General features: G+C 39.6%; 1 protein-coding gene across 2 annotated transcripts in view; it reads right to left on the bottom strand.

The window, feature by feature from the left end:
* LAMA3 (laminin subunit alpha 3) overlaps positions 1-26587 on the bottom strand; it is a 343942-nt gene that overhangs the window by 205266 nt on the left and 112089 nt on the right. The window contains exons 11-15 of one of the 2 annotated variants that reach the window (XM_069099797.1): positions 24024-24092; positions 19518-19556; positions 19249-19386; positions 16608-16742; positions 280-414 (exon numbers count right to left, since the gene is read on the bottom strand). In XM_069099797.1, the coding sequence (XP_068955898.1) occupies positions 280-414; positions 16608-16742; positions 19249-19386; positions 19518-19556; positions 24024-24092 (516 nt within the window). The remainder of the gene's footprint in view (positions 1-279; positions 415-16607; positions 16743-19248; positions 19387-19517; positions 19557-24023; positions 24093-26587) is intronic. The other variant, XM_069099798.1, reaches the window with a different exon arrangement.

Genomic DNA, 26587 nt, shown 5'->3' with positions numbered 1-26587 from the left:
TCACACCTCCAGGCTTAAGGTCGTTAGAATCCCATCAGGTAGAGATCCTTATTAGGGATCTGGCATAGAACCACGCACATCCAGGCATTCAATACATACTCTCTGATGATAATAACAATAGGGTTCGTTTGATTTTTTAATTAGACAGAACTCTTTTCCCATGCCTGCCTGTAGGAACCAAGGCTTGCAATAAAATAGTTTTCAGGAAATTTTCCTTGGCTGTTGCTACTGTTTCTGTAGCAGGGGAAAGTAGGTCAAAGAAGAGAGCTGATTACTCACGAAAGCAGCTGGGGAAGTTGTAGTACTCGGGAGCACACTGGTTGCAGTTCAGGCCAGCATAATTGCGATAGCACCGACACTGGCCTCTGGGTCCACAAGCACCATCGTGGGAGCCAAGCGGGTCACAGTTACACTCTGGGAGCAAAGGCAAAACAAGTAAATGACAAATACTTTTTAAAATTTTGAGAACTATTTACTCTGGCACCAATCTTCATTTAGCTATATTTAACTACTTAACTATGAATTTATTTAACTTTATTTTTATTTTTTAAACTTTATTTAAATATTTAACTATGAATCAAAAACTGCCAAATCCCAACCCAAAAAAGCTTGATGTTGGTCGTCTTTTTTAACCACCCTTGAAAGCCTCATGACATTTTTTAAAATTATAATTTATAACTCCAGCTTCTTTTTTTTCTGGCTCCTTTCAGTCCCTCTTTGTCTACATCCCTCTTTCTGATTTGAAACATCCCCCCCCCCCAAGACTAGTAGGTGATTTAGGGGCTATAGGGAAGGTAATACAACCTTTGTCTCCTGTAAGTAACTAGCATGAAAGTATGCTGGACTGGTAGTGTGGTATGTAGTCTGTAACTAGCTAGTCAGACCCAAGTTCTGTAACCTTGATGCATGGTCGTCTGGGAGCTGCACGGTCCTCTGGGAACTGTAGTCCAGTAAGATTGGTCTGGAGGGGATGGAGGTGGAGAGCTTGGGAAGGAGAAGGGAAAGTATGCAGCTTTCAAAGAGGAAGAAGCAAGGGCAGCCCAAGGGTGGTAAATTGGAAAGGGTGAGTCAGGGATTCTCCAGCATTCTCTTTAAATAGGGACTAAGACTGAGGTATTGAGACAGCACTCTCTCTCTCAGTTGTGAGTCCTAAGAAGGATGGTGTGTGATTGAAAGAACTGGGGAGTATTTAGTTCTTCCCCTCCACCTTACAGGCATGTACTTTAAGATTCTTCCATTCATTAAATAATTGCCAATTTCTGAGTTTTCCTAGTGTCTTAGAAGCTGTTTCCCCTCTTTCTACCCCCCCCCTCCCATCTCCACTTAATATAAAACTATGACTGGTCATACATAACTTCTTTGTGATTTTGTGTTAGTTCTTAATTGAAAAAGGGAGTAGTGATATAATACCCCTTGAGATAGATGGTAAAAGAATATGAACAGGCAGTTTTCAAAGGAAAAAATTCAAGCTATCAATAGCCATATACAAAAATGTTCCAAATTACTGAAAATTAGAAAAAAAAAACCCCGCAAATTAAAATGTCTGAAGTTCTATGGCACACCCATCTAAATGGAGCAGGTCCCCCCCCCCCCATGACAATTTCTGGAAGGGCTGTGGTAATACAGGAACACTGGTGTCCTGCTGGTCCAACCATTCTGGAAAGCAATTTAGAATTATGCCCCAAGGTCATTGAACTGTGTGTAACCTTTGACCCCATGATACCAATAGTAGGCCTATACCCCAAAGGGATCAAAGAGAAAAAGACCCATATGTACAAAAAAAATATTTATAGAATTGTCTTTTTCTTGTAGCAAAGGACTAGAACCAAAGAGGGTGCCCATCAATTAGGGAATGGCTGAACAGATTATGGTATATGAAAATAATGCAATATTATTAAGAAATGACAAAATGGATGATTTTAGAGAAAGCTGGGAATACTTGAATAAACTCATGCAGGGTGAAGTGAGGAGAACAATTTATATAGTAAAACTAACATCATAAAGAAAAAAAACTTAGAAAGACTTAAGAATTCTAAATTATGCAATGACTAACCAGTATTCTAGATATCCTCTGTTGAGGATGGATGCTACCCACTTCCTGACAGAGGGGAGAAAGACTCAAGGTGAAGAATTAGACATACATTTTTGGAGATGCAAAATAAGTGAATTTGTTCTGTTTAACTACACTTAATTGTTATAAGGATTGTGTTTTTTTTTCTTGTCTTTTTATTTAACTTGCTGATGAGAGAACTATAATAGTGTCACCAAGAAACAAAAGAGAATCACTGAAGTATGTTGTTTTTTTTATTGCACAGAAGAGAGAAGGAAGGAGTCACAGATAAGTGGACAGCTTTGAATGTAACACATTTAAATTGTTTTATCCTTTTTTTTTTAAAGCTAGCTATTCTTAGCGGAGATTTGAGTTTTCATAAATCCCGTTTTCTTTTCTATTTTGTATATATGAAATGTTCTTTTTTGGCATTCTTTAAATTCAGAATAAAATAATTTTTAAAAATTTAAAGAAAAAAGAAAAGAGGGGCTGTTAACGAAGCAGCCTAAAGAATGGTTAAGTATAAAAAGGAGGATAGCGGTCTAGCCCCTTGTTGAAAATAGATGGGGGGGGTGGCCAGGTGGCTCAGCGAGTAAGCGCACCGGCTCCAGTGTCGGGATGACCTGGAGATCGAATCCCGGGCTCGGACACTCAGCACCACACCCAGAAACAACTGGCCGTGTGACCTTGAGCAAGTTACTTAACCCTGATTGCTTAAAAAAAAAATAGCTGGGGGGTTTATCCTAAGTGTGATAAACATATTTGTGATTTTGATTATTAATAACTTTTGATAAACTTCTCCAAAGGTAGAGTTTAAATTGAAGCCAAGGTTTTCCATCTGTTCCCCAGAGCACAATGGCTTGGGAACTTCACCAGCTTTCATAGTTTTGACTATAATGGTTATGCAGATGACATATGTATGCATATATACATGTAAACATGTTTATCCTATACATACATATGTGAATGTGCATGTGTATGATAGGCATGTGTATACATGAACACAATATGTAGCGATGTCATCTGCATAACCATTATAGTCAAACCTGTGGAAACTGATGAGTTATATATGATATCTGCATACATACGTGTATATGTGTACATATCTATATGTATATAAACATATCTATAAATAAACATGGATTGTGTCTTTCTACACATGCATGTGCATACCTACATACATTATACATGCATGTACATGTGTATGTGAATACATATATGTGGGAGGAGAGAGAATGAGAGAGCCCAGTCTTTTCCCTGAACTTCAATCCCTTCATCAATTGCCTACTTAATATTTCCAACTGGATATCCCTATAATATCATAAACTCAACATGCTCCAACCTGAAGTCGTTGTCTATCCCCCAGTCTAAACCTTCCCCTCTTCCAAACTTCCTTATTTCTGTCAAAGGTACCACCATGCCAGATTCATCACCTTAGTATTATCTTCAGCTTACTTTCTTGCCCCATATATTCAGTTGCCAAATCTTGCCCTTTCTACCTTCACAATATCTCTTCCATCTGATCCCTTCTCTCCACTCATACAGATGCAAGACCCTCATCATCTCCCACCAAGAATATACTATAGACTCCTCATTGATTTCCCTGCCTCAAGTTTCTCTCTACTCCAGTCATCCTAAACACTGCTGCCCAAGTAATTTTTTTAAGCACAGATTTGACCATGTGAATTCCCTACACAACCAACTCTAATTGCTTCTTACTACCCCAAGAATAAAATATAAATCCTCTTTTTAGCTTTTAAATCTCAGTGTATCCTGGCCTAAATCCATCTTTCCAGACTTACTGGACATTATTCCCCTTCCCATATTCTTTGATCCAGTCAAACTGGCCTCCTCTCTGTTCCTTACTCGAGATCTCTATCTGTCTCCAAAGCTTTGCACCAGCAGTCCCACAGGCTTGGAATGCAATTCCTCTTTCCGGTCCCTCATCAATCTCTCTTCCTTTAGGACACAACTCAAGCACCATCTGGGGGTCATCTCCAGTCATCCTGATCTATATCTTGCCACTGGGCCCCCATGGCTCTGGAGGAGAAGGTGAGGCTGGTGACTTTGCACAGCTCTCCCTCACTCAAAGCCAATTCACTTGCAAGTCATGGCATCACCTTCTTGATGTCATGGTCCTCTTTAAGAAGGAAGGACAAACAACAAGCACCATCTTATGAATGAAATTTTTCCTGATTCCCCCTAACTGCTAATGCCCTCCCTTCCAAATATTTTGTATTTTGCTTCATACATATTTATATTTATGTTGTATTTATATTTATAACACATAATTTATATTATATATTTCTATATGTTATATGTGTGTATGTATTTGTTGTCTTCTTCATTAGAATGTAAGCTTTTGTGTGATTAAGGATTGTATCATTCTTTGTACTTATATCTCAAGCCCGTAGCACAATGCCAGGCAGGCAGTTAATAAATATTTGTTAGCTGATTGATTGTCTTCCCCTTTGTTTCCTATTGAGTATAGTCACTAGAGTGAGATCTATGAAGAGGGAGTAGCTTTGCCATTTGGAGGGTAAAGGTATGCTTTAGAGTGACCCTGCCCCAAATTTGAAAGGTAGGGGCCAGAAATAGAGAGTAAACCCTTCTTCCTTTCACTACCATTTTCTACCTCAAACTTCTAAATTCTCCCAAATAGTGCCACCAAGTGGTTACAGTAGAAAGGAATTGGAGTTCAAAGACTAGCCTTGAGACTTGGCCTCATCACTTACTAGTCATGCAATGTTGGGCAAGTCATTGAACCTCTATGGATCTGTTTTGTCATATATAAAATGGGAAAAGTGATAACTGACCTACCTATTTTACACAGTGGCTGTGGAATCAGAGGACCTGTCTTCAAATTCCAGATGCCATTTACTGCCTTTTGATCTCAGGCAAGCCTTAAAACCTCTCTATACATTCGTAAAATAACGATGCTGGATTTGACGACCTCTGAGGTACCTTAGAGTTCTAATCTGTAATTTTATATATCAATGAGTGTAATAGTTGTTAACATCTAAATAGCACTTCAAGGTTTGCAAATGGCTTTACACACTTTATCTCCTTTGATGCTTATGACAACCATAGGAGGTAGGGGCAATTGTTATCTCCATTTTACAGATGAGAAAACTGAGTCAGACAGAGGTTAAGTAACTTGCTCAAGATCACTGAGTTAGTGAAGGTCAGAAGCTAGATTTGAACTCAGCTCTTCCTGACTCCAGGTCCAGTGCTCTATTCACTGAGCTGACTACATAAAAATGAGATTATGCATGTGAAAGTGCTTAATAGGGGGTGGCTAGAGATGTAGCGAATTGAGCACCAGCCCTGGAGTCAGGAAGGCCTGAGTCCAAATCTGGCCTCAGACAATTAACACTTACTAGCTGTGTGACCTTGGGCAAGTTACTTAACCCCAATTGCCCTGCCTTCCCCCCTCCAAAAAAAGCAAAAAAAAAGTGCTTAATAGCATTAAATGCTCTATAAAAATAAATCATTGTTAAATTGCACGTAAATTCACATAATCACAGTAATATTAATGATGATTAGTATTTGTAAGGCACCTACTATAATGCCAGGCACTGTGCTAATATTATCTCACTTGGTTCTTCCAGGCTTCACTGTAGCATGAAGGCAAACCAGGGTTCTCTGAGATTAGGCCAGGGAAGCAGAAGCCCTGGCAGGAGGCAAAGATTCTGGATTTACAGACTTGGGTTCAAAGCCCACCTCCACACTTTAAAAGTCACTTACTTGATTCACCCAAGTCTCAGTTGTCCCAACTGCTAAATCCCCGGGGACAAGGGACAGGGGTTAGTCTAGATGACCTCTGAGATTCCTTTCAGCTCTAACTTCATGATCCTGTAATTCTACCAAGCTGTAAAGGCTTCAAGTACAAGACACAATGGCAGACTGTGTGCCCGTTATCTGAGGACCAGTCTAAGTTGAGAGAAGCTCAGCACAAGCTGCGCTATGCTGAGATGACTTTTTTTCCATTCCCATAATTTGAAAGGAAAGACCAATTCCCGACTCAAGGAGGGGTTGCCATTGGTATCAATGGAGGGAATCCACATGGACCAAAAAAAATCATAGGTCCTTTAAGTGTAGAATTGTCATTATTCTATGGTTCTGATGAGAAAAAAAAAATGATAAACAGTTCTTCATGGCTCAGGGACAGCCGTAGCAGTTGAAAAACACTTTTCCTTGGTGGTGCCAAGACACTGGCAGCTGTCCCAGCTGAGGGCAGCCCACACACTGAGCTGGCAGCTCCGCACCACCATACTATGATCTATCCTTATGGTTGATTGGGTCTAGGGGATATAGGCCAGAGGGGAAACTACAGATGTTCCTTAAACCCCCCCTTTATGTGACTGCTCCAGTCTTCTGCCAGATGAAGAGGTAGACAGAAAGCAAACTGAAGAGATTTCTCTTCAGATTCCCCACCACCATTTTCTCCCCTCCTTAATCCTTCCTCTTTTTTTTAGGGCAATTGTGGTTAAGTGACTTGCCCAAGGTCACATGGCTAGTGAGTGTTAAGTGTCTGAGGTCAAATTTGAACTCAGGTCCTCTTGACTCCGGGGCCAGTGCTCTATTCACTGTGCTACCTAGCTGCCCCCAACCTTCCTCTTAGACCAGGGGTGAGGCCACACGTGGCCTCAAGACCCCAGGCTTCCCACCCCTGCCTTAGACCCTCAACAGAAAAAAACAGGCCTCTCCAGGCACTTTCAGTTTAGGGACCTTTCCTCAACTCCCTCCCCAATCTCTTCTCCTCCCTTCTTTCCCCCCCTCCCCCCAACAATCAAATCAAAAAGTCTGTTCTTAAACTTGATTCTTTTGGAGGCCCATCTAATTTACCTGGGAAACTAATCTGTTCTAATGGGATAGACAGGTATGAGAACTAAATCTCTTATTTCAGCATATGGGGCAATGCTGGATGAGGAGAGACTCTCTAAGAATGCAGGCTGATTGCCTAGAGAAATGAGAGGTTAGGTTACTTTCCAGGATCACAAAACCAGAGGCAGGACTTGAACCCAGGTTTCGTAACTCCGAGGCCAGGATAATAAGTAAAAATTGTTAAATGTGCTGCTCCTTTCAGGTGCCAAGTGTGCTATCACCTCTTCCTTTTGGGCAGCTTTTCTGGAGTCACATAAATGGAATGAACTGCTTCTAGGGTTGCGTCTTTCTGGCACTTTTTCAGCCATAGAGAGATGCTTCATGAAGGAAAGAGAGGTCTCATTGCCCTCTCAGTTTTCTCTGGAGCTAGGTGGTGCAGTGATTAGAGCACCAGGCCTGCAGGCAGAAAGATCTGAGTTCAAATATAGCCTCAGCCACTTACTAGCTGCGTGACCCTGGGAACATCACTTAACCTTGTTTGCCTCAGTTTCCTCATCTATAGATTGAGCCGGGAAAGGAAATGGTGAATCACTTTAGTATCTTTGCCAAGAAAAACCCCAAATGGCAACTGAAACAACTGAAAAACAAAAGTTTATACTATAAGAAACTATCCATTCTGCCCACACAGTGGGTCAGCACAATGTACGCGTGCTTATTGAACTCAATGACTTTCTGCTTGATTAAAACTCCATTTTGAGGAAAGTGCTCAGGCCAATCAATGACTTGAATGGATATCTTCTCTCCCTCCCTGCTCCTTTCCAGCTTCCTTTGATATATTATTTATACATAATGTATAAAATAATAATGTACACAATAAAATTATTTAGACAGCGCCTTGAGGGTAATGACTATCTTTAATTTTGTTTGCATTTCTATTCTCAGAATTTAGTACAGTGCCCGGCACAGAGCAATTAGTAAGTGCTTGTTTACTTTGTCTCCTTTACATTTCCCCTCCTTTTCCATTCTCTGTCTACTCTAACTAGCTCTGCAATGTTACAGGTCACCTGGTTTCTCTAGATGAGTCTCAGTTTCCTCATCTAGATTTTGAGATGGTTGGAGACTAGATAAACTCTAAGATCCTTTTCAACTGCAACACTCTGTTTTATATTCTACAACACAACCACACTGTAACGGGAACAACATGTTCTCTTTTTTTCTAAATTACTCTCATTGTTTCATGGCTTTTGTAGGCACCTAGTCCCTGACCATCAGGGAGTGAGCTCCTAGGGGAACGCCCTGGCAGTCAAGTGTGTCTATAGTGGTGGTCCTTGGGTTTGCCATCCCTATAGCAACTTTCCCTAAGTAAAGCATCACAGTCACCAGCTGCTACAGCCTCAGGGGGTTTCATTCCCCATGGAGTCTGGGGTACTGTTGCCAGAAATCACAGTACAAGTTTCAGGGTAAGCTCCAGGAGAGCACAGATGCAGAAAGCAGTAATTGCCATAGTGACAGTAGAGGTTGCTTCCACTTGTACCTACAGCCACCAGGGGGAGCTCCCAGATCTGAGCATGTCTCCTTAACCAGAAAGTCCCACTGTGTCCCAAGTGGTGTTGAAACTGCACAGTACCCTCAATCTAGGAAGCCTAAGATCTAATCACAGAAAGCAAAGGGCTATTAATTATAATGCTAAATTGATTGGAAAAATCCATCCCTTTATGAAATGTGAGCAGGATTCCCCTGATTGAATTAGAAGGAGCCAAGTCATCGGCCAGGTGATGACCCTCCATGACCCTGATGGTCCCTTAAAGGGTTGTGCTTGCTAGCTCTCAAGACTAATCCAGGCAGGAGTCAGCAATCAAGGAAGAACCTGCAAAGCCCAGAAGAGCTGGAAGTGTAAGCAGAGGCAGCCACTAGAACAGGAGCCAGGATCTGGAGGGTAAAGCTGTGTGAACCAAATGGGCATGAGGCATGTCAGGACAGATGCTTAATTGTAGAAATGCTCTGTCACAGTGCCCCCTCTCCCCATTAAAGACTCCAAGGTGGTAGTTCCGAATTTCATTTCTCCCTTTGAGTTCTCCCATTATGAAGGAAGTCTGTTTCTTAAACAGAACAAGAAAGAGTAGGAAAGAGAATGAGGAGAAGGAGGAGGAGGAGGAAGAGGAAGAGGCAGAAGAAGAAGAATTAGAAAAAGCTAGCATTTAGAGAGCACTTTGAGGTTTGCCAAATACTTTACATATACTATCTCATCCCAGAAGAGGAGAGACTTCAAACTTAGATGTTTTTCCATAGTGCTATTTCTGACTGGGGGGCTTGGAAATACAATGAAATAGAGAATTATAAATTCTTCTTTTATACAACTTCTTAGAATGGAAAGAGAATATTTGTACCAGAAAATCCATCTAGGTAATGTGTTAGTAACAGTGTGGAACTGGCTAACCAGTCTTATTTACCACCCTGTCCAAGCACTACTACATAATGAACAATGGAAGGCCAATATTAGATGTTAAAGAAGCGTTCTCCAGGGTCTCTGCCTAGATGGGGAAAAAGTTTCTGCAGCCCTTGAAATTTTCCCATAACTCTTTATTCACTCACTAGTTTTCTCCCTTTTGGTGAAGTCTTTTAATATAGGTCATAAGATCATTGAATCTAGAGTAAAAAAAACTAAAGTAAAATACTTGTATATAAGGTGGATTTTGTTATTCTTTTTTAGGTCAGAATTCCCAGGATCTTAGATGCTAGTTCCCAGAATCCACGGTCACAGCAATCTCTAGTTCCCAAGCTCATGGTTTATAAACATCTCCACCACGATTGCACATCGTATTATAATCTTAACATAATGTAAACATTTTAGTTTGGCTGGTAAAAATACCCATTGTGACTGTGCAGTGAGGTATAATGATGAGTTAATGTAAACTTGTGAGACTTGTACTGACTAATTGCCTCCTTTGTCTTTTATCTTATAACCAAGTGGGCAGTGGTCAGTAAGTGGGGAATATGGACATCATGATGCTGTGCAAGCCTTGACTGATGCCCATCAAAACTTTGGAGGAACAGGCATGCACAAGGGAATGTGCATGAATTTTTGCCTCAGCTGGCCCCCATTGAGGCATAGGGGGGAATGCACAAGCTGGAATGCTGTGCACATCTCAATTGGCCCCCGTTGAGACTTATGGGACCTTTGGGAGTGGCAGCTCCGATTCTCACCTGCCCTTCTAGACGAGTAATTAGGGAAACTGTAGGAGTCGGTGCTCCTGTTATCAGCAGTCTTCTTGAGGATAATAGACTAGAATAAAGTAGCTTATTTAACCCCATGTTATGGCTCCATTCCTGTCTTCCTGTCCGCTGGAATCAGGAGTGAAGCTGCTAGAACACCTGCTGGCAGCCCTCCTGTGTGTGCTCCCACTCCAGCATCTCCTGTGTCCTCTGTCTGACAGTACCTTAATTAGATCACCCAGTCTAACACACATTTTATAGATGAAGAAATCAGCCAGAGAGATATTAAGTGATTTGTCCATGATTATACAGTCTATGGCAGAGCTATGACTCATATATGTGTTTTTCTTATCCCAAATCAGGTTTTCCAGATAAATTTCGGTGGGTGGAAAAGAAGCAATTAAAAATTGAAAAAAATCTAGAAATGACAAACTTAAGCCCTCATTACAGTCCTATACCACCAATTGCCTTCTAATCATCTCTATCTGCATGTCCCACTGGCATATCAAATAGATCAGATGCAAGGTACAACTCAATATCTCTCTAAAATACCAAATACCCATTGGTTGGAATATATTGTGCCATGGGAAATGATGAGAAGGTGGTTTCAGAAAAACTTGGCAAGACATATATGAATCGATGCAAAATGAAGTGAGAAGAACCAAGAGATCATTGTGCATAGTAACAGCAATGATATAATGATGGTCAACTATGAAAGACTCGGCTACTCTGATCAATACAATGATCCAAGACAATTCCAGAGGACTCATTATGGAAAAATGCTATCAACCTCCAGAAAAAAAAACTGATGAACTCTGAGTGCAAATAAAAGTATAATTTTTTTCACTTTCTTTTTCTTGCTTTTAAAAAATGGCTAATATGGAAATGTTTTACATGATTTCACATATTTGATGTCACACTGCTTGTCTTCTCAGTGGGTGGAGGAGGGGTGTGAGGGAGAGAATTTGGAACTCATAATTTAAAAAGAAAATAATATCAAAAAGGAATTAGAAATGCATTTTTAAAATACCCATCGGTCTTCCTGACTTCCCTGTTTCTCTCCAGAGCACTTCCATTCTTTCAATCACCCAGGCAGACTTACAAGCATTATCCACAGATACTTCCTTTTGTCTTTTCTTTGCACCCCCAGAGCTTATTATAGCATCTAGCATGTTGTAAACACTTAATAAATACTTGTTGATTGATTCCTTCTTTCTTATGCCCTCATATTGAATCAATTGTCAATATAGCATCTTATTGGGCCATCTTGTCTCCAGCCTTTCTCCATTCCAATCTATCATCTTCGTAGCTGCCAAATTGACATTCCTGAATCACAGGTCTGACTATTTCATTCTCCTCCTAAAGGAAGCATCAATGACTTCCTATTGTCTCCAGAATAAAACAAGGATTCCTCTGTTTAGCGTTTAAAGCTCTTCATGACTTCATTCCAACCTAGCTTTGGAGACTCATTTCCCTTCCCTTTCCCCCACCCCCATTTCAGCCAAATTGTCCAAAGGTGTGTCCTCTCTACTGCCCCTGTACCTTTGTACAATCCATCTTCCGTGCCTGGAATGCTGTCCTTCTTCACCTTCTCCTCTTGGAATACCCAGCTCTATTCAAGGCCTAGTATGAGTGCAACCTCCTACATGAGACCATTCCCAACCCCTCCAATTATCAGTGCTTCCTGCCCTCCCAAATCACTTTATATTTGCTTTGCACATATTTCTCATTTAACAGTAAAAAAAGTGGCTCCCCTTCACCAATAGAACATCAGCATCCTGAGGACAGACATTTGTCATTTTTGTCTTTTGTCCTCAGCACGATACCTGCTGAATATTAGGTGCTTAATAAATTTTGATAAATTTAGTTAGCAAAAAAAATTTAACTTAGAAATTGCTTCAAAATAGATTCCAAGTAAGGACATGCAAAGTATGTGAATCTATGCATCTGATCCAAATTACTGTGCCCTGTTCTTGAGGCCCACCTAATTACTTCATGCCAGGATGCAGCCCCTGGGTAAATTGAGAAACCAGGCTAGGTGATTAATTATGTATCCCAATACCCTCCTAGAAACAGAACCTTAATTATAAAGGACTTCACGTTGGAGCCAGTTTATAGTAATACTGTTGACAAAGTTCACTGCTCTCCAACTATATATGCATGTATCTTCAGAAACACTGGAGCAATAATGTCAAGGACAAATGTCATTTTTTCACCTGCAAGTACTTTTTTGATCACTTTTTGAAAAGATTCTTTATGCTCTACCTTTAAGAACAAAAATCTAAGACCTTTACTGAGTTAACCACCAAATGGTTTTTAAAAAGCAAGCCATTGTGCTTTCAGAAAGGTCTGGAGTACATTAAAGGGATTTAATATAAAACATAAAACCAGGGTTCTGTGTTGGCAGGAAAAATTAGGAGGATTTTACAAATACTGAAGAGTAAGGCAACGAGAACTCTGCCCTGGAGAGAAAACTTCATGGGCCATCTGATATAACAGCTCAGTGCACGCTGGTCTGATTGAAAACTTCTGTGGATGTAATCATTCTCTCTCCACCCCACTCCTCAGAAAAGATCCCAAAGGCTAGACAGAGAAAGATAACTGCAAAGGTGTATTTTGGGGGAGGGGGTGGTGGGGATGGGGTGGAGGAGCTTACAGGCTGAATAAAAAGGAAAAACAAGCATCACTTTTGGTTATTTCAATTGCTTCCAGAACTAAATGTTCAAAACCTGAAGGCACAAACTGCAAGACATACCACCACACCCTCTAAGAAATTAAAGTTAGTAAAATTTCATTTTTATTATCTTTATTAATAAATTAATAAATAAATTAAAGAAGGAAGGGGAGGGCAGAGGGGGTCCATGGTATATGAAGTTTTTCAACTAAGTTTGAGGACTGAGGCTAAAAATTAACTGCTCTTATTCATCTTAGTAAAGTGGCATTAAAACCAGCCATTTTTGACCATTAATGAATATTCATTAGAGCAGCATCTGAAGCATGGGGCTGTTGTTCAGTCAGGTCTGACTCTTTGTGACCTCACTTGGGGTTTTCTTGGCAGAGATACTGGAATAGTTTGCCATTTCCTTCTCCAGGTAATTTTACAGATGAGGAAACTGAGGCAAACAGGGTTAAGTGACTTACCCCGGGTCACACAGCTAGTAAGTCTTTGAGCCTATATTTGAACTCAGGTCTTCCTGACTCCAGGTCTGGTGTTCTATCCAATGTGCCACTTCACTGCCCCTCAAGTACTTTGCAAGAGCTAGCAGACTCTCCCTCCACCTGCCCCTTAATCTTCTTTGTGCTAAGTTTTACCAGTTCTTCCAGCCGTCTTCATATAGAGTTACTTCAAGGATCTGGACCCTCCACTGGGCACACTCCAGTCCCTCCTAAAAGGCAGCGCCTAAAGCTGAACTCCATCCTCCAGGGATGCTCTAATTAAAGCACGGCATTCATGGAATGTTCTTATGTTTCAATGTAGTGTCAAATCACATTAGTTTTCTTGGGTGTTCATATCACACCGCCAACTCCTTTACAACCAGCAAAAATACCTGACTTTTAGACAAATGGTTGTTCAGACACACCTCTCTTCTCTTGTACTTATGAAGTTAACTTTTATTCATTCCTCTTAAATTTCATCTTATGTATTCTGTTTGGTCCAGATGTCCTAACCTGCCCTGATTCTTTTGAAAGTGCCTCTTACTTTCCATGGTTAGCTGTCTCTCCTATATTTGTGTCATCAGCAGATCTGATGAGTGTTCTTTGCCATTTACATCTTCGTCTAAGGCACTGATAAAAAAAGGACATAAAGAGCCCCTACAGACCCCTGGAATCCTCCACTGAAAAATCTCCTTCCGAGCTGACACTGAATCATTCATGATAGTTTTGGGGTCTGGTAATTCAACTCGTTTCATATCCACCTATCACTCTTGTCTCTTCCTAGGCCCAAACTTGACTATACATTGACTCCTACCCATCTGCCCCTTTGGGTAGGTAAGCAGATTGTCAGAGAGAAGAAGACAGAGGAGGAGAACTTAGGCTTGGCAGGGGGCCATGAGAGCCACAGAAAACCCCCAAGAGGTGCCACCTTAAATTACTACAGAATCCAAAGAAGTTGGTGTTAACCAAGCAGTAGAAGAGGGGGCAGCCATTGGTGGGCTTTCTTTTCTTTCCTTTGAGCAGCTGTCGATAAATCAGGCTGCCTGGGTGCCATCTTTGTGCCTGAGTGAGTCCAGCAGGGTGGAGCTGGGCAGCTTTGGCAGAAAAGCAAGAGGAGAGGCACTCAAAGCGGGAAACCAGATGTAACAAAGATAGAACCAAGAAAAAAAAATCAGACTTTAAAGAATCCTGACTTCAACTTGAAAAAAAAAGTCAGCCACAGCATAAGTCCTGACTTATTACAGGTATAATTATACTGATTCTGCCCCCCTCCCCTTCCCCATACAGTTTCTAGGAAAGAATTTCACAAACTATAAACTGTAAATTACTCATTCATTTCAAATGACATTCTTTTTTTTTTTTTAAAGCAACTGGGGTTAAGTAACTTGCTCAAGGTTACACGGCCAGTTATTTCTGGGTGTGGTACTAACTATCAGAGCCCAGATTCTATCCCCAGGTCATCCCAACACTGGGGCCGGTGCTCTTACTCGCTGAACCACCTGGCTGCCCCTAAATGACATTCTTTTTAAAAAGGAGAAACTCCATACTAAAAATATTTTGTTTTAGCTATTTGGGATGAAAATCAATTTCTAATTTTTATCACAAAATCTATTTACAGACAGTGATTTTCTAAGAACCAAATGGCTTTGCTTCTGTGGAAATTATTTTAAAAGGTTTCTATGTGTGCAGGAATCTAAAATTTCTGAAGGACTCCAATTAAACATCAGTATTATATTGTTCAGCTAATGATGTAATGGAAAATCAAGACTCATAGAAACATAATCAGTGATTTATCTTTATCTAAAAAAGTATAGGGAAAGTGAAGAAAAGAACAGGCCTTTTGTTAAGGACCTACTATATGCCAAGAGCTGTGCCAAGCACTTTACAAATATTATCCTTTTTTTGGTCTTTTTGGAGGGAGAAGGTGTTAAGTGACTTGCCCAAGGTCATACAGCTAGTAAGTATTAGGTATCTGAGGCTGGATTTGAATTCAGGTCCTCCTGACTCCAGGACCAGTGCTCTATTCACTGCACCACCTAGCTGCCCCCAAATATTATCCTTTTTTATGATATTATCACCTTTTCCCCCCCTGTAAACAAAGAATTGGACACAGTAAGTGTACAACAATTGGGAGATGGATAAACAATTTATGGGTAAATGAATGTAATGGGATATGCTGAGCCATAAGAAATGATGAATATAAGGAATTCAGAAAAGCCTAAGAGAACTGAAGTAAGCAAAATCAGGCAAATGATCTGCACAGTGAATTCAACAAACTCAACAGAAGGAACAATAAAATAAAATGGACAGCTGCAATTATATTGACAAATCTTGGTCCAGAAGAAGAGAGGAGGAAATGTAACTGCTTTCCTCCTCTGCAGAGGGAGGACACGATGGTCAGACTGGGTCAATATTCTGCTTAAATTTGCTGACCCACTTTTTTCTTCTCTTTCTTTTTAAATTTTTATTATAAAGATAGCTTTTTGGAGAAGGGCGACAATATATCCAGAAATGTCATGTAAAAAAAAGGTATCAATTTAAAAAAATTAATTGCCGCAACACGTTAAGTACTGGGCCATTTCCCACCAGGGGCTGTAATTACCATGGAAAAGCAGTGTTCTAGACATACATACACAATGGCATGGCCTATCCATTTACTATAAAATGCATACACCATAATAGTCAGGCACTGTAGCAGGATGAGAAAAGGGGCCCCAGGACTTACTGGGAGGAGAAAGTAGAGAGTAAGGAGTTATTGAGAAGGAAGGCAAAAATGAAGGAAATAACTGTCAGGATGAGTGAGTACCTGCAGATCTGAGTTCTTGGCCCCTTGCTATCAATAACTGGAGGTATGAATTTGGGAAATCACTTAACTTCTAGAGACTTCCATTTCCATGTTGATAAAATGTTGATTTCTCTTTTTTTCCTTTTGGAGGGTAACTGGGGTTAAGTAACTTGCCCAAAGTTACAAGGCTAGTTTTTTTTGTGTGTGGGTGTTAAGAGTCTGAGGCGGGAACTGAACTCCTCCTGACTCTGGGGCTGGTGCTTTACTCACTGCGCCACCTAGCCGCCCCTAAAATATTGCTTTTTAAAGTCCCTTCCTACTCTAAACACTGAGTCCGTGGGGGAGGGAAGGCAGCCTGGCTGGAACAACCCTATGCGGGTAAATCAAGGATACTTAAGTTGGCGGCTTCCTGAAACAGGAGTTTCCAGATGCTGATTACATTATGAATGTAAAATAATTCAATCAAACCCCAGATTAACCCAACTCAGTAAAAACATCTGTTATATTTCTATATAATAAGTGAAGCTTGTTTCAATAGACATATAAGTGGACCACCAAATAAATTTGCACACTTACCCCGACAAGCAGGAAAAGAATAAAAACCGGAACTACAGCTGTCACACTTAGGGCCAGCAACTCCAAAGCGGCAAAGACACTTCCCCTGGAAATCACATATTTCAGGGACAACACCGACTGAATTACATTCACATCCTATAGAAAAAGGAGAACACTTCAGAGGAAACCTCCATTTTTTTTCTTATTGACTTCTCTATCTCCCAAAGTTTTGGTGGTATATTTACAGGCACACTCTGGTTAATGTCAAATGATTTAAGACAACCATGATAATGTTAGGTGAAACATTACAGGTGGGCAGTTAGTTCTAAGGGATAATGTTCAAAAGAAGTTATAGTTGGGATTTGTGATTTTACATAGGATTTGGTTTTAATATATTACCAATGATAATGCAAAATAATGACCAGGGTGGATAAAATTCTAAAACTGCCTGACAGTTATTAACACAATGAAATTTTTCTAATTAGGTACAATATATTTGTAAGGAAAGGAAATTCATGATTACGAATGGGCAGTGATGACCACTGGACAATAATCATGGTTTTGATGGGACTACTCATGCCTGTTATACTATTAAAAACGTCTCATAACTGCTTTCTATGATTTTTTTTAAGATATGACTTGTAATGAAAAATGCTGTCCATTTCCAGAGAAAGAACTAATGGAATGCAGAATGGAGCATACTTTTTCTTTGCTTTCTTTATCTTCCTTGGGTTTGGGTTTTTTTTTTTTTTGGTCTATTTTTTTTTTCACAACATGCCTAACACAGAAATATGTTTTGCATGACTGCATATGTATAACCTATATCACAGGTGGGGAAACTGTGGCCTCAAGGCCTCTTGTGGCTAAAGCTTCCACACCACTCATCTATATCAAATCACTTGCCTTCTCAATGAGGGGGGAGTCAAGGGAGGCGGAGAATTTGGAACTCAAAATTAAAAAAAAATGTTAACGATTGTTTTTGCATGTAATTAGGGAAAATAAGATATTAAATTCTGAAAAATAAAGTGAAAAAATATGAAGCTTTTCTATAAGGTTTTCCCAAAAAAAGAAAATCAAAGTGAAGTTTTAAGCTATTAAAGCTTAAAATAAAACCTCAATTAACCAAAACCTAATTAACCATGATACCAAAAAGACTAGAATTTTTATGGCTTTCATTTTTAGGAGAAAGAGATAAATGACTAGAAAACTGACATCAGAGATTTATTTTTGTTCATTTAAAAAAATTAGCAATTTGATTTTTCTCCCTGTTCTTTTTGATCAGGCTATGTAAAAGATTTATAAATTTTGTCGTTCTTTTCAAAGAACCAGCTTTTAGTTTTGTCAATTCTATAACCTTTTTTGGTTTTTCTTGTTATTGATTTCTCCTCTGATTTCCAAGATATCATTTTTTCTGCTTATTTTGGTTGACTAACTTGTTTATTTTTAATGTTCTAATTCCATATTTACTTCATGAATCTTCTCTTTTCCTATTTTGTTAGTATGTTTCTCAGAGATATTACTTTCTCTGTAAGGGCTGCCAAATTTTTGGCATGATCTCTCATCATTATAATTTTCTTTTAATCAATCAATTAGTTAATAAGCATTTATTAAGCACCTACTATATACGCCAGGGACCGTGCTATGTATACAAAAAGAATTGAGAGACAGTCTCTGCCCTCAAGGAGCTTCCTATCTAATGGGGGAGACATCATGCAAACAAATATATACAAAGCAAGCTAAATACAGAAAATTGACTGAAGGAATGCACTGGAATCAAGAGGGGTTGGAGAAGGGAGTATTTTAGTTGGGACTTAAAGGAAACAAGAGAGATTAGTAGTCAGAGGGGAGGAGGGAGAGCATTCCAGACATGAGGGACAGCCAGAGAGAAGCCCTGGAGCTGAGAGATGGAGTTCTTCACAAAGTTATTAATTGTTTCAACAATGGGTTCTTTGGCTCACTCATTTTTCAGGATGTTATTATTAGGTCTTCATTTAGGTCTCTGTTTTGCTTGTGCTCCCCAGGGATTTATTCTTAAATACACACACACACACACACACACACACACACACACACACCAACAATTCACAGGATATATGCTACATCTGTACACATTCAACTCAACCTCCTACACTTCCTACTTCCACAGTGCTATACAATGACCATTGTCATTCAGTGGGATTACCCTAAGGCACGCAAAGACCCAAAGTCAATTGTCAAAGAAAGATTCATTTATACTTAACTGTACTTTACTTATTAAATCTAGAAAGTGGACTGCTTCACCTTAAAAAGGCTGGGGTGGCCAGGTGGGGCAGTGAGTAAGAGCGGGCCCTGGAGTCGGGAGACCTGGGATTGGTTCCGGCCTCAGATACTTAGCACCCACACAAAATAACTGGCCGTGTAACCTTGAGCAAGTTACTTACCCCAATTGCTTTAAAAAAAAAGAAAGAAAAGAAACTTAAGGCCAAAACTAAAAGGAGATAGAAAACTCAATGAAATCAGACCCTCCCTCTTGATTCCCAGCACCTCCAGGGTTATTGAGATTTGATGATATTAGGAAGAGTAAATAATTTCCATTCCCACAATAATAATTTAAAAATCATGATAAGTTGCTAGCCTACATACGCCTCCTTTCCCCAAGCTCAGCCTGAATACAGATGCTTACTCTGACAGAAGGGGTAATGGAAATATCCAAGGGCACACTCTTCACAGGAGAAACCGTGAAATCCAGGCTGACAGAAGCATTGCCCAGTCTCCCTGTCACAGTCCCCGGGTGACGCTCCTATGCCATAGCACTGACAAGCTGAAAAGTAACAGAGTTAAGAAGTAAAGTTTTTAAAAAGGGAGTAAGAGCACTTTCATTCTCAATATACATCACTATAGCTATGCATTTAAAACTCAGGCCTTAGGGTCCAAATCTAAGCAGAAATTTACCTTGGCACTGAGGTCCAAAGAATCCTGGTGGACAACCACCTATAACCAGAAGAAAAACTTATGAGATATTAAATGCAAACACACACATAATGATTTTTTAAAACAAAACAGTTTTAAAACATTCAAGAACACCATTCTCTTTGGTAAACATTATAAGCCAAATCCGACAGGTCCCACCTTCTGTTTACAGACCATGGATACTGCAGTTGAGATCTCCTTTAGTAGAAGAGAGAGATCTGTATATGTTCAAATGAAGCCAATATCATGCCTCCAAAAGAGTGACAAGAAATGCAAGGTCTTAATCAGTGTTTGTTGACTGACACAGTCCTTACACTCTATTATTATTCATGGGCTGGGAATAGAGTGGATGGATTATCTAGATTTTTCTCTTTCTCAGCTTGTTACTAACTTTTGATCATTTATAATTCATTGGAAGATGAGTCTTCCTGATTCCAGGAACTCTATCCACTGTGCCACCTAGCTGCCTGGATCTAGAGTTAGAAGGAATGAAACCAGTGAATGAAAAGTATTTGTTAAACTCTTTTACCACGTGCCAAGCATTGGGGTCATAAACACAAAAAGAGCCTATCCCTGTCCTCAAGGAGCTTATATTCTAAAAGGAGTAGAGTATATTTGGGGAAATGGTGGCCAGGAAAGGATGCTTTTGCCTTTAGAGTCACAGGGCAGTGAGTTAATCTATAGAGAATCTGATTGACATGTCCTTTCCCAAAGCAATGGTAGTATTAAGTTAATTTCTGCACCCAGAGCATAAAATGGAAGGAAGAGCAGTTTTTTCCATCTGTGTTAGCATGCCATCAAGATGATGATAAATCACAGTCCAGTGGCTGGGGCAGTGTAGAAATACAATTGGGTTCTGAACATTTAGGACAGCATGTTCCCAAGACAGGAACTGAAGGTCTGATGGGAAAAGTGTGGCAGGAGGGCTGGATAGTTGGAAAATCCTGAGGAGCTGGAGCTAGCTGGACATGGTGAATTCTCTTTTGCCTGGTCATTTGTTTAACCTTTTCATTTTACAGATGAGGAAACTGAGGTCTAGAGACATTAAGCAATTTTTCTGAGGCCAATCACACAGACACTGCCTAACAAGATCTATCTATATATGGAGGTTAACAAGCTTATGGAACCAAAAGTCTTATACATATGTTTAGATGCATGCTTAGCTAAGTCAAGGGGGAAGCTAAGTGGCCCAGGGCCACATCTGCAATAATTAATGAAGCACGATGCCATGAAATATCTCTATATTGGGCAGATCCTCCATGGGGGATTTATGAAAGGACACAGACCAGAATGGCGTCAGAGAGGAGAGGGCTAGATGGGTTGCCGTCTGCATGGGTAGAGGGAGTACCCACATCAATGAGATCATGGATTCCTTCAAGTATTGAAGTCAACAGAGCATAATATATGTTGCATCCACTCAGAGATTACTCAGGAGTGTACAGATGCTGTTACTAATTTTATTATGCACTTATGAGCTGCATGGGATGTCTGATGTTTGTGCCAATGCTGTGGTTTTAGAGTTTAAGAAGGGAAAGGCAAATTATATTCAGGGCTCCCTCCTTCTCTTCAGGAGACTGAGTTAGGGCTCATTAATACTTGCAGAGTACATTTGTGTTTGCAGGAGATGAGAGGGGCTGAGAGGCAGCAAACTACCCACTCTTGCACAGTTTGCCCCAAGGGCATCATTGTAGGGTACACTTGTTGTTCAGGAAAGGATACAAAGCCCAGCCGTTGTGAAGAAACTGACAATATGGTAGACGGCCAGTGTTCACTTCACTTAAATTAATTCCATAACAAAATACAAGTGTTTTACCGATAGGTCTTTAGTCCCACTAGATAGAGCATATCCATCATCTGGGTCAGACAGTACAAATGGACAAGATGGGCTGAATTGTCTTTGGAAAATCACAATGCTCCTTTAATGATTCTAAGTTTTCCATTAAAAAAAAGTGAAACTAGAGAGCCATATGCTTAAGTGTGTTAATCTAGCTGTGGGGATACTGAGGTATTCTTTTTTTTTTTTTGCCTTTTTGGAGGGAAATTGGGGTTAAGTAACTTGCCCAAGGTTACACGGCTAGTTTTTTTGTGTGGGTGTTAAGTGTCTGAGACTGGAAACAAACTCCGGTCCTCCTGAGTCCAGAGCCGGCACTTTACTCACTGCGCCACCTAGCCACCCTCTGAGGTATTCTTGAACCTCTGTCATTTCTGGGGCCCTAGTTCCAGGTCCAATTCTTATCTAAACCTCCCAAAACAATAACATCTAGCCTCCTAACACTCTTAACCTATGTTAAAATTAAGGTGATCATACACCCTGAATTTAACAGAACATTGTTTTCTTTGCCTTCATCTTGATGTTTCCCCTAAAATGTCCCACACTGAAATATTCTCTCCTTTACAAGACTCACTCCTTTCCATCTTTCTCTACTGTGAGAATTAAAGAATCACAGAAAGAAGGGACCTCAGAGGGAATCTGGTCCAACTCATAGCTGAATAGGGACATTCCCTACAGCAGCTTCTACTGCATGAAGACTTCCAGTGAGAGGAAATCATTCCCTCCCAAACCAGCAAAATCTATTTTTAGACAGTTCAGTTGTTGAGACATTTTTCCTTATATGAACTCAGAATCTCCTTTTACATTCTTCTACCCATTGTTTCAACTCTACCGTCTTGAGCTAAGACAGGGGTTCTTAACCTGGAGCCTGTGAACTTTAGAAATAGATGGACAGACAGATAGACTATTTCAATATGATTCTCTTGCTTTGTAATCTTACAACTCTTATGCATTTAAAAACATTATTCTGAGAAGGGGCCCTCAGATTTCAACAGACTGACAAAAGGATCCATGATCCAAAAAAAGATCAGAATCCCTAGTAAGGAGATCAAATCTAATCTTTTCTGAATGGCCAACCTCCAAATGCTTGGAGACAGCCATCATGGTCTCTTAAGTCTTCTTCTCTATGGCTTAACACTCCCAGTTCCACCAACCAGTCTTCACATGTCATGGTCTCCAAATCCCTCCCTAGTCATCTTTCTCAAGTTTCTCTAGACATGCTCAAGTTTGTTTAATACATGGCAACAAGGACCCCTATGTTCAGTGTCATAAGTTAAGATCCATAGAGAGGTTATAATCAACTAAAAGAAATCCATAGCAGGGTGGCCAGGTAGCACAGCAAATAAGAGCACCGGCCCCAGTGTCAGGATGACCTGGGCTCTGATCTGGGCTCAGACACTTAGCACCCACCCAGAAACACCTGGCCGTGTAACCTTGAGTAAGTTACTTAACCCCAATTGCTTAGGGGTGGCCAGGTGGCTCATCGAGTAAGAGCACCAGCTCCAGTGTCGGGATGACCTGGGGGATGGAATCCAGGCTCAGACATTTAGCACCACACCCAGAAATAACTGGCCATGTAACCTTGAGCAAGTTACTTAACCCCAATTGCTTAAAAAAAAAAAAGAAATCCATATCTATGATACATATTTTTGCCTTCCAATTTGTCATCCTGTCCTGGAGATGACCACATTAAAGATCCCTGTTGGCTCTTATCAAGCTATACAAGCATTAGAAGCTACACTTATAACAGACTGAATGACTGTTGTCCCAGGAACAGCCTAGATGATTTCAGAGGTAATTATCACCAAAATGGCCTAAGGAATTAGCTAAATGTCAAGTTTCTGAGGTCAGATTTGAACTCAGGTCCTCCTTTCTTCAGGGTTGGTGTTCTATTCACTGTGCCACCTAGCTGCCCCTTTTGTTTTTATTTGTTTCTTTGTTTTTTGCTTTTGGCCTAAGGAATTCTTTTTTTTTTTCCTTGCTTTTTGGAGGGGGAAGGCAGGGCAATTGGAGTTAAGTGACTTGCCTAAGGTCACACAGATAGTAAGTATTAAGTGTCTGAGGCCGAATTTGAGCTCAGGTCCTCCTGACTCCAGGGCCAATGCTCTATTCACTGGGCCACCCAGCTGCCCCCTGGCCTAAGGAATTCTTAAAGACCATTCTGCTAAGTTGTAGAGGGTCTGCAGTCTATGTGAGTGGAAGGAATATCTTTTAATATCAGTGAAACTTCAGATCACTGAAATATTGAAATAAAAATTTTTGCATTCATATTTCTCAGAAAATGTCATTACTCAATGTTCTTTTTTGAAATGAAAGCTCTTTTCTTAAGTTCTTGTTATGTCTGCTCTATCATTTTATAACAAGCTTCCAAATTCTCCCCCAATCCCTTTATTTCATGTCTAATTAAATTCCCCTTCCTGTTGTTATTCCAGTGAACTGAAGAGCAAAGGGGTTGGGGGTCACAAGGGCAAAAGGACAAGTGAAGATATAAAAAGTATGAGGTTTAAACCATTTCCTCATTTAACAAATAGAGAGGCTGTAATTAAACACCTACAGCGCTCTTCACACGGTAGGTATTTAATAAATATTTGTTGAATAAATTATATATTAAGCTTAATACTTTCAGGAAAGGTAAGACAAAAGGGAAAGTTACTTGCCTTTTATTTCACCACCAGCAGCAGTAGAAGCTTCTGGTCTTGGAGTAGAAACAGGATAAAAAGGAATTCCTTTAAAAATGATTTATTAAAAACAGGGAAAGATGAAATTAGAGATTTCAGCAAAAACTTGTTACTTTAGATAAATTGGGGGCAAGGCAAGGCCTCTTTAAATGAGTGAAAACTCTGAATAGTAGAACATTTTTAAAAGAAATAACAATATTATTCATCTGCATCCAGTAACTAAAAACAGATTATCCAAACATTACCTAATAGGAATCCTGAATTAATGATAAGAAGAAGGAATGTCAGTGGTGTTTCCCCATACAATCTTGTTAAATTTCATCTGGTGTAAATGAACACTGAGAGAAGACTTTAAAATAATTTTCTTCAGTTTGTAAGCATTCTCGTTGGACTTTTTTCTTTTTAATGTATATAACTGTAACCCAACCTTTATCAAATTATTGCAAATTCTAAAGAAATAAAATGTCAGGTAATAACATGTTATGTGCCTTTTTATTTTTTGCTTTTTAGAGGGGGGAGGGTAGGACAATTAGGGTTAAGTGACTTGCCCAAGGTCACATGGCTAGGTGTGTGTGTGTGTGTGTGTGTGTGTGTGTGTGTGTGTGTGTGTGTGTAGTGTCTGAGACTGGATCCAAACCCAGGTCCTCCTGACTCCAGGGCCAGTGCTCTACTCACTGCCCCACCTAGCTGCCCCCTTTGCCTTGTTGTAAGACACCAATTTATTCATGTACCTTCTCTCCATGACACCAAATGCTCACACTCCACCCACCCTCCCCACGCCTCACCACACAATTCATTTTAGTATTTGGAATAGATTCCAAATTCATACTCACAATATCACCAGAGTAAATCCTAGGAAATTTTTTTTTATTAAACTCATTTTTAAGAGGAGGAAACTGAAGGAAAGAGATATTAAAATATATTTCCTGTCTTGAAAAAGTCAACCAGAGATCCCTGAATACAAAGCAAGGCTGAGATCCAGCTTGCTATAAACTACTATTTTATCTCTTGGGGTAGTTTCCCAGATACTTGGCACTTTGTCATTAACTAATTCCCATGTGTTTGGTATAGATTTTTTCCCCCTTTCCTTCCAAAAGTAGACAAAGACATACTTGTTGTGTACAGATTGAAGTTAAGTTTACCACTTATAAAATATAATGCATCCATCTCAATAGGACTAAATGATCAATAGGAACACAGTCCACCAAGGGCAATGTTGCAATACTGGAGAACTGAATTCAGTACAATCACCTCTAACTTTCTTTAGTTGTGGGCACTTTCCATGAAGAGTGTGTAGGGCTCTCAGGAAACTTTTGACTTAATTTGGTGTTCGATTTATTCCTTAGGAGGCTGAGGAATGGAATATGAATTCTTAAATGTTTTTTCTTGCTACAATATTCCCTTCCCTCTGCCATCATACTCCCACATTTGGTAATGGTAACATTTTCCCAAAGAATTGTTTCATGCAATCAGATCTAAAGGAAACAGCCTTACTCAAGACCATAACTACTCTGGAGGGCATTTGGAGGCACTGTCCCATTTGAGACAATAGTGAATTCAGCAAGAAATCCCCTCTCACAAGTACTTACACTCTTTATATGGGGCATGACTACTTCCAGGGTCCCTTATAAAACTTCAGCATATGGTCCTGTCCCATTTACATTAAATGCTGAATATTAGCTGGGTCACTGAGCTAATAATGTAGGACAGAAACCTATTTTTGAGTGTTTATTATAGCATTTCCATGTATGATTATCTAAGCTATAAGAAAAATTATAAAAATTGTTTAATAACCACTCATTACTGTTGGATCTTACAGTTGTTTTAACCAAAACATGTAACTTTAAAATACAAAAAACATGGATACATTTCTTAAACTAAATAATGAGGCTCATTAAGGATAATCTAATTAGTTCTGCAAAGAGGCACAAGCCTAAGGTCTAAGGTAAAAAAAATCAAGCTATGAGTTAATAAGATTTTTAATAAAAATTGAAGCCAAACTCTGGTGTGTGTCCCCAATGCTCTGGTAATACTGTCATACAACTTTTAAAAAATCTATCTGTAACTGTTTTTATTTTTTTATTCTTTCTTAAAAGGATCACTCCACTAGATAAGAGAAGTTGAGGAAAGAAGTAAAAACAAAGGACATGAATAAAAATTTAAAATTTTTCTAAAAATTGGTGTGCATTTTTTTCTTTCTTATAAGGATCAATGGAGATGGAGGAAGGATGTAAAGTCAACAAACCTCTTATAAAATGCTTACTGTGAGCCAGGCACTATGCCAAGCACTGGGGATACAAAAGAAATCAATTAAAAATTTAATTGTTTAAAAATCCACCTGTAAAGCCATTCTTATGATCATCTGGCTATTTAAATATAATCATTTTAAAGAAACTTCCCCTGGGGAACTTAGGTTCTTTATCTATCTTCTGATACATAACAAAATCTCTATGCATTCTCTTTAACCTCAGCAGGTAAAGCTATGTCCACTGTGTATGATTTAATACACAGTTACATTAGTATACAATGCAAAACATGAATTT

Source organism: Petaurus breviceps, unplaced genomic scaffold, assembly GCF_028583685.1.
Source record: "Petaurus breviceps papuanus isolate PSGF00001 unplaced genomic scaffold, PetGlider_PUasm1.0 38, whole genome shotgun sequence".
Classification (NCBI taxonomy): Eukaryota; Metazoa; Chordata; class Mammalia; order Diprotodontia; family Petauridae; genus Petaurus; species Petaurus breviceps.
Note: the sequence above shows the minus strand (reverse complement) of the source record. Positions and strands in the feature narration are given on the sequence as shown.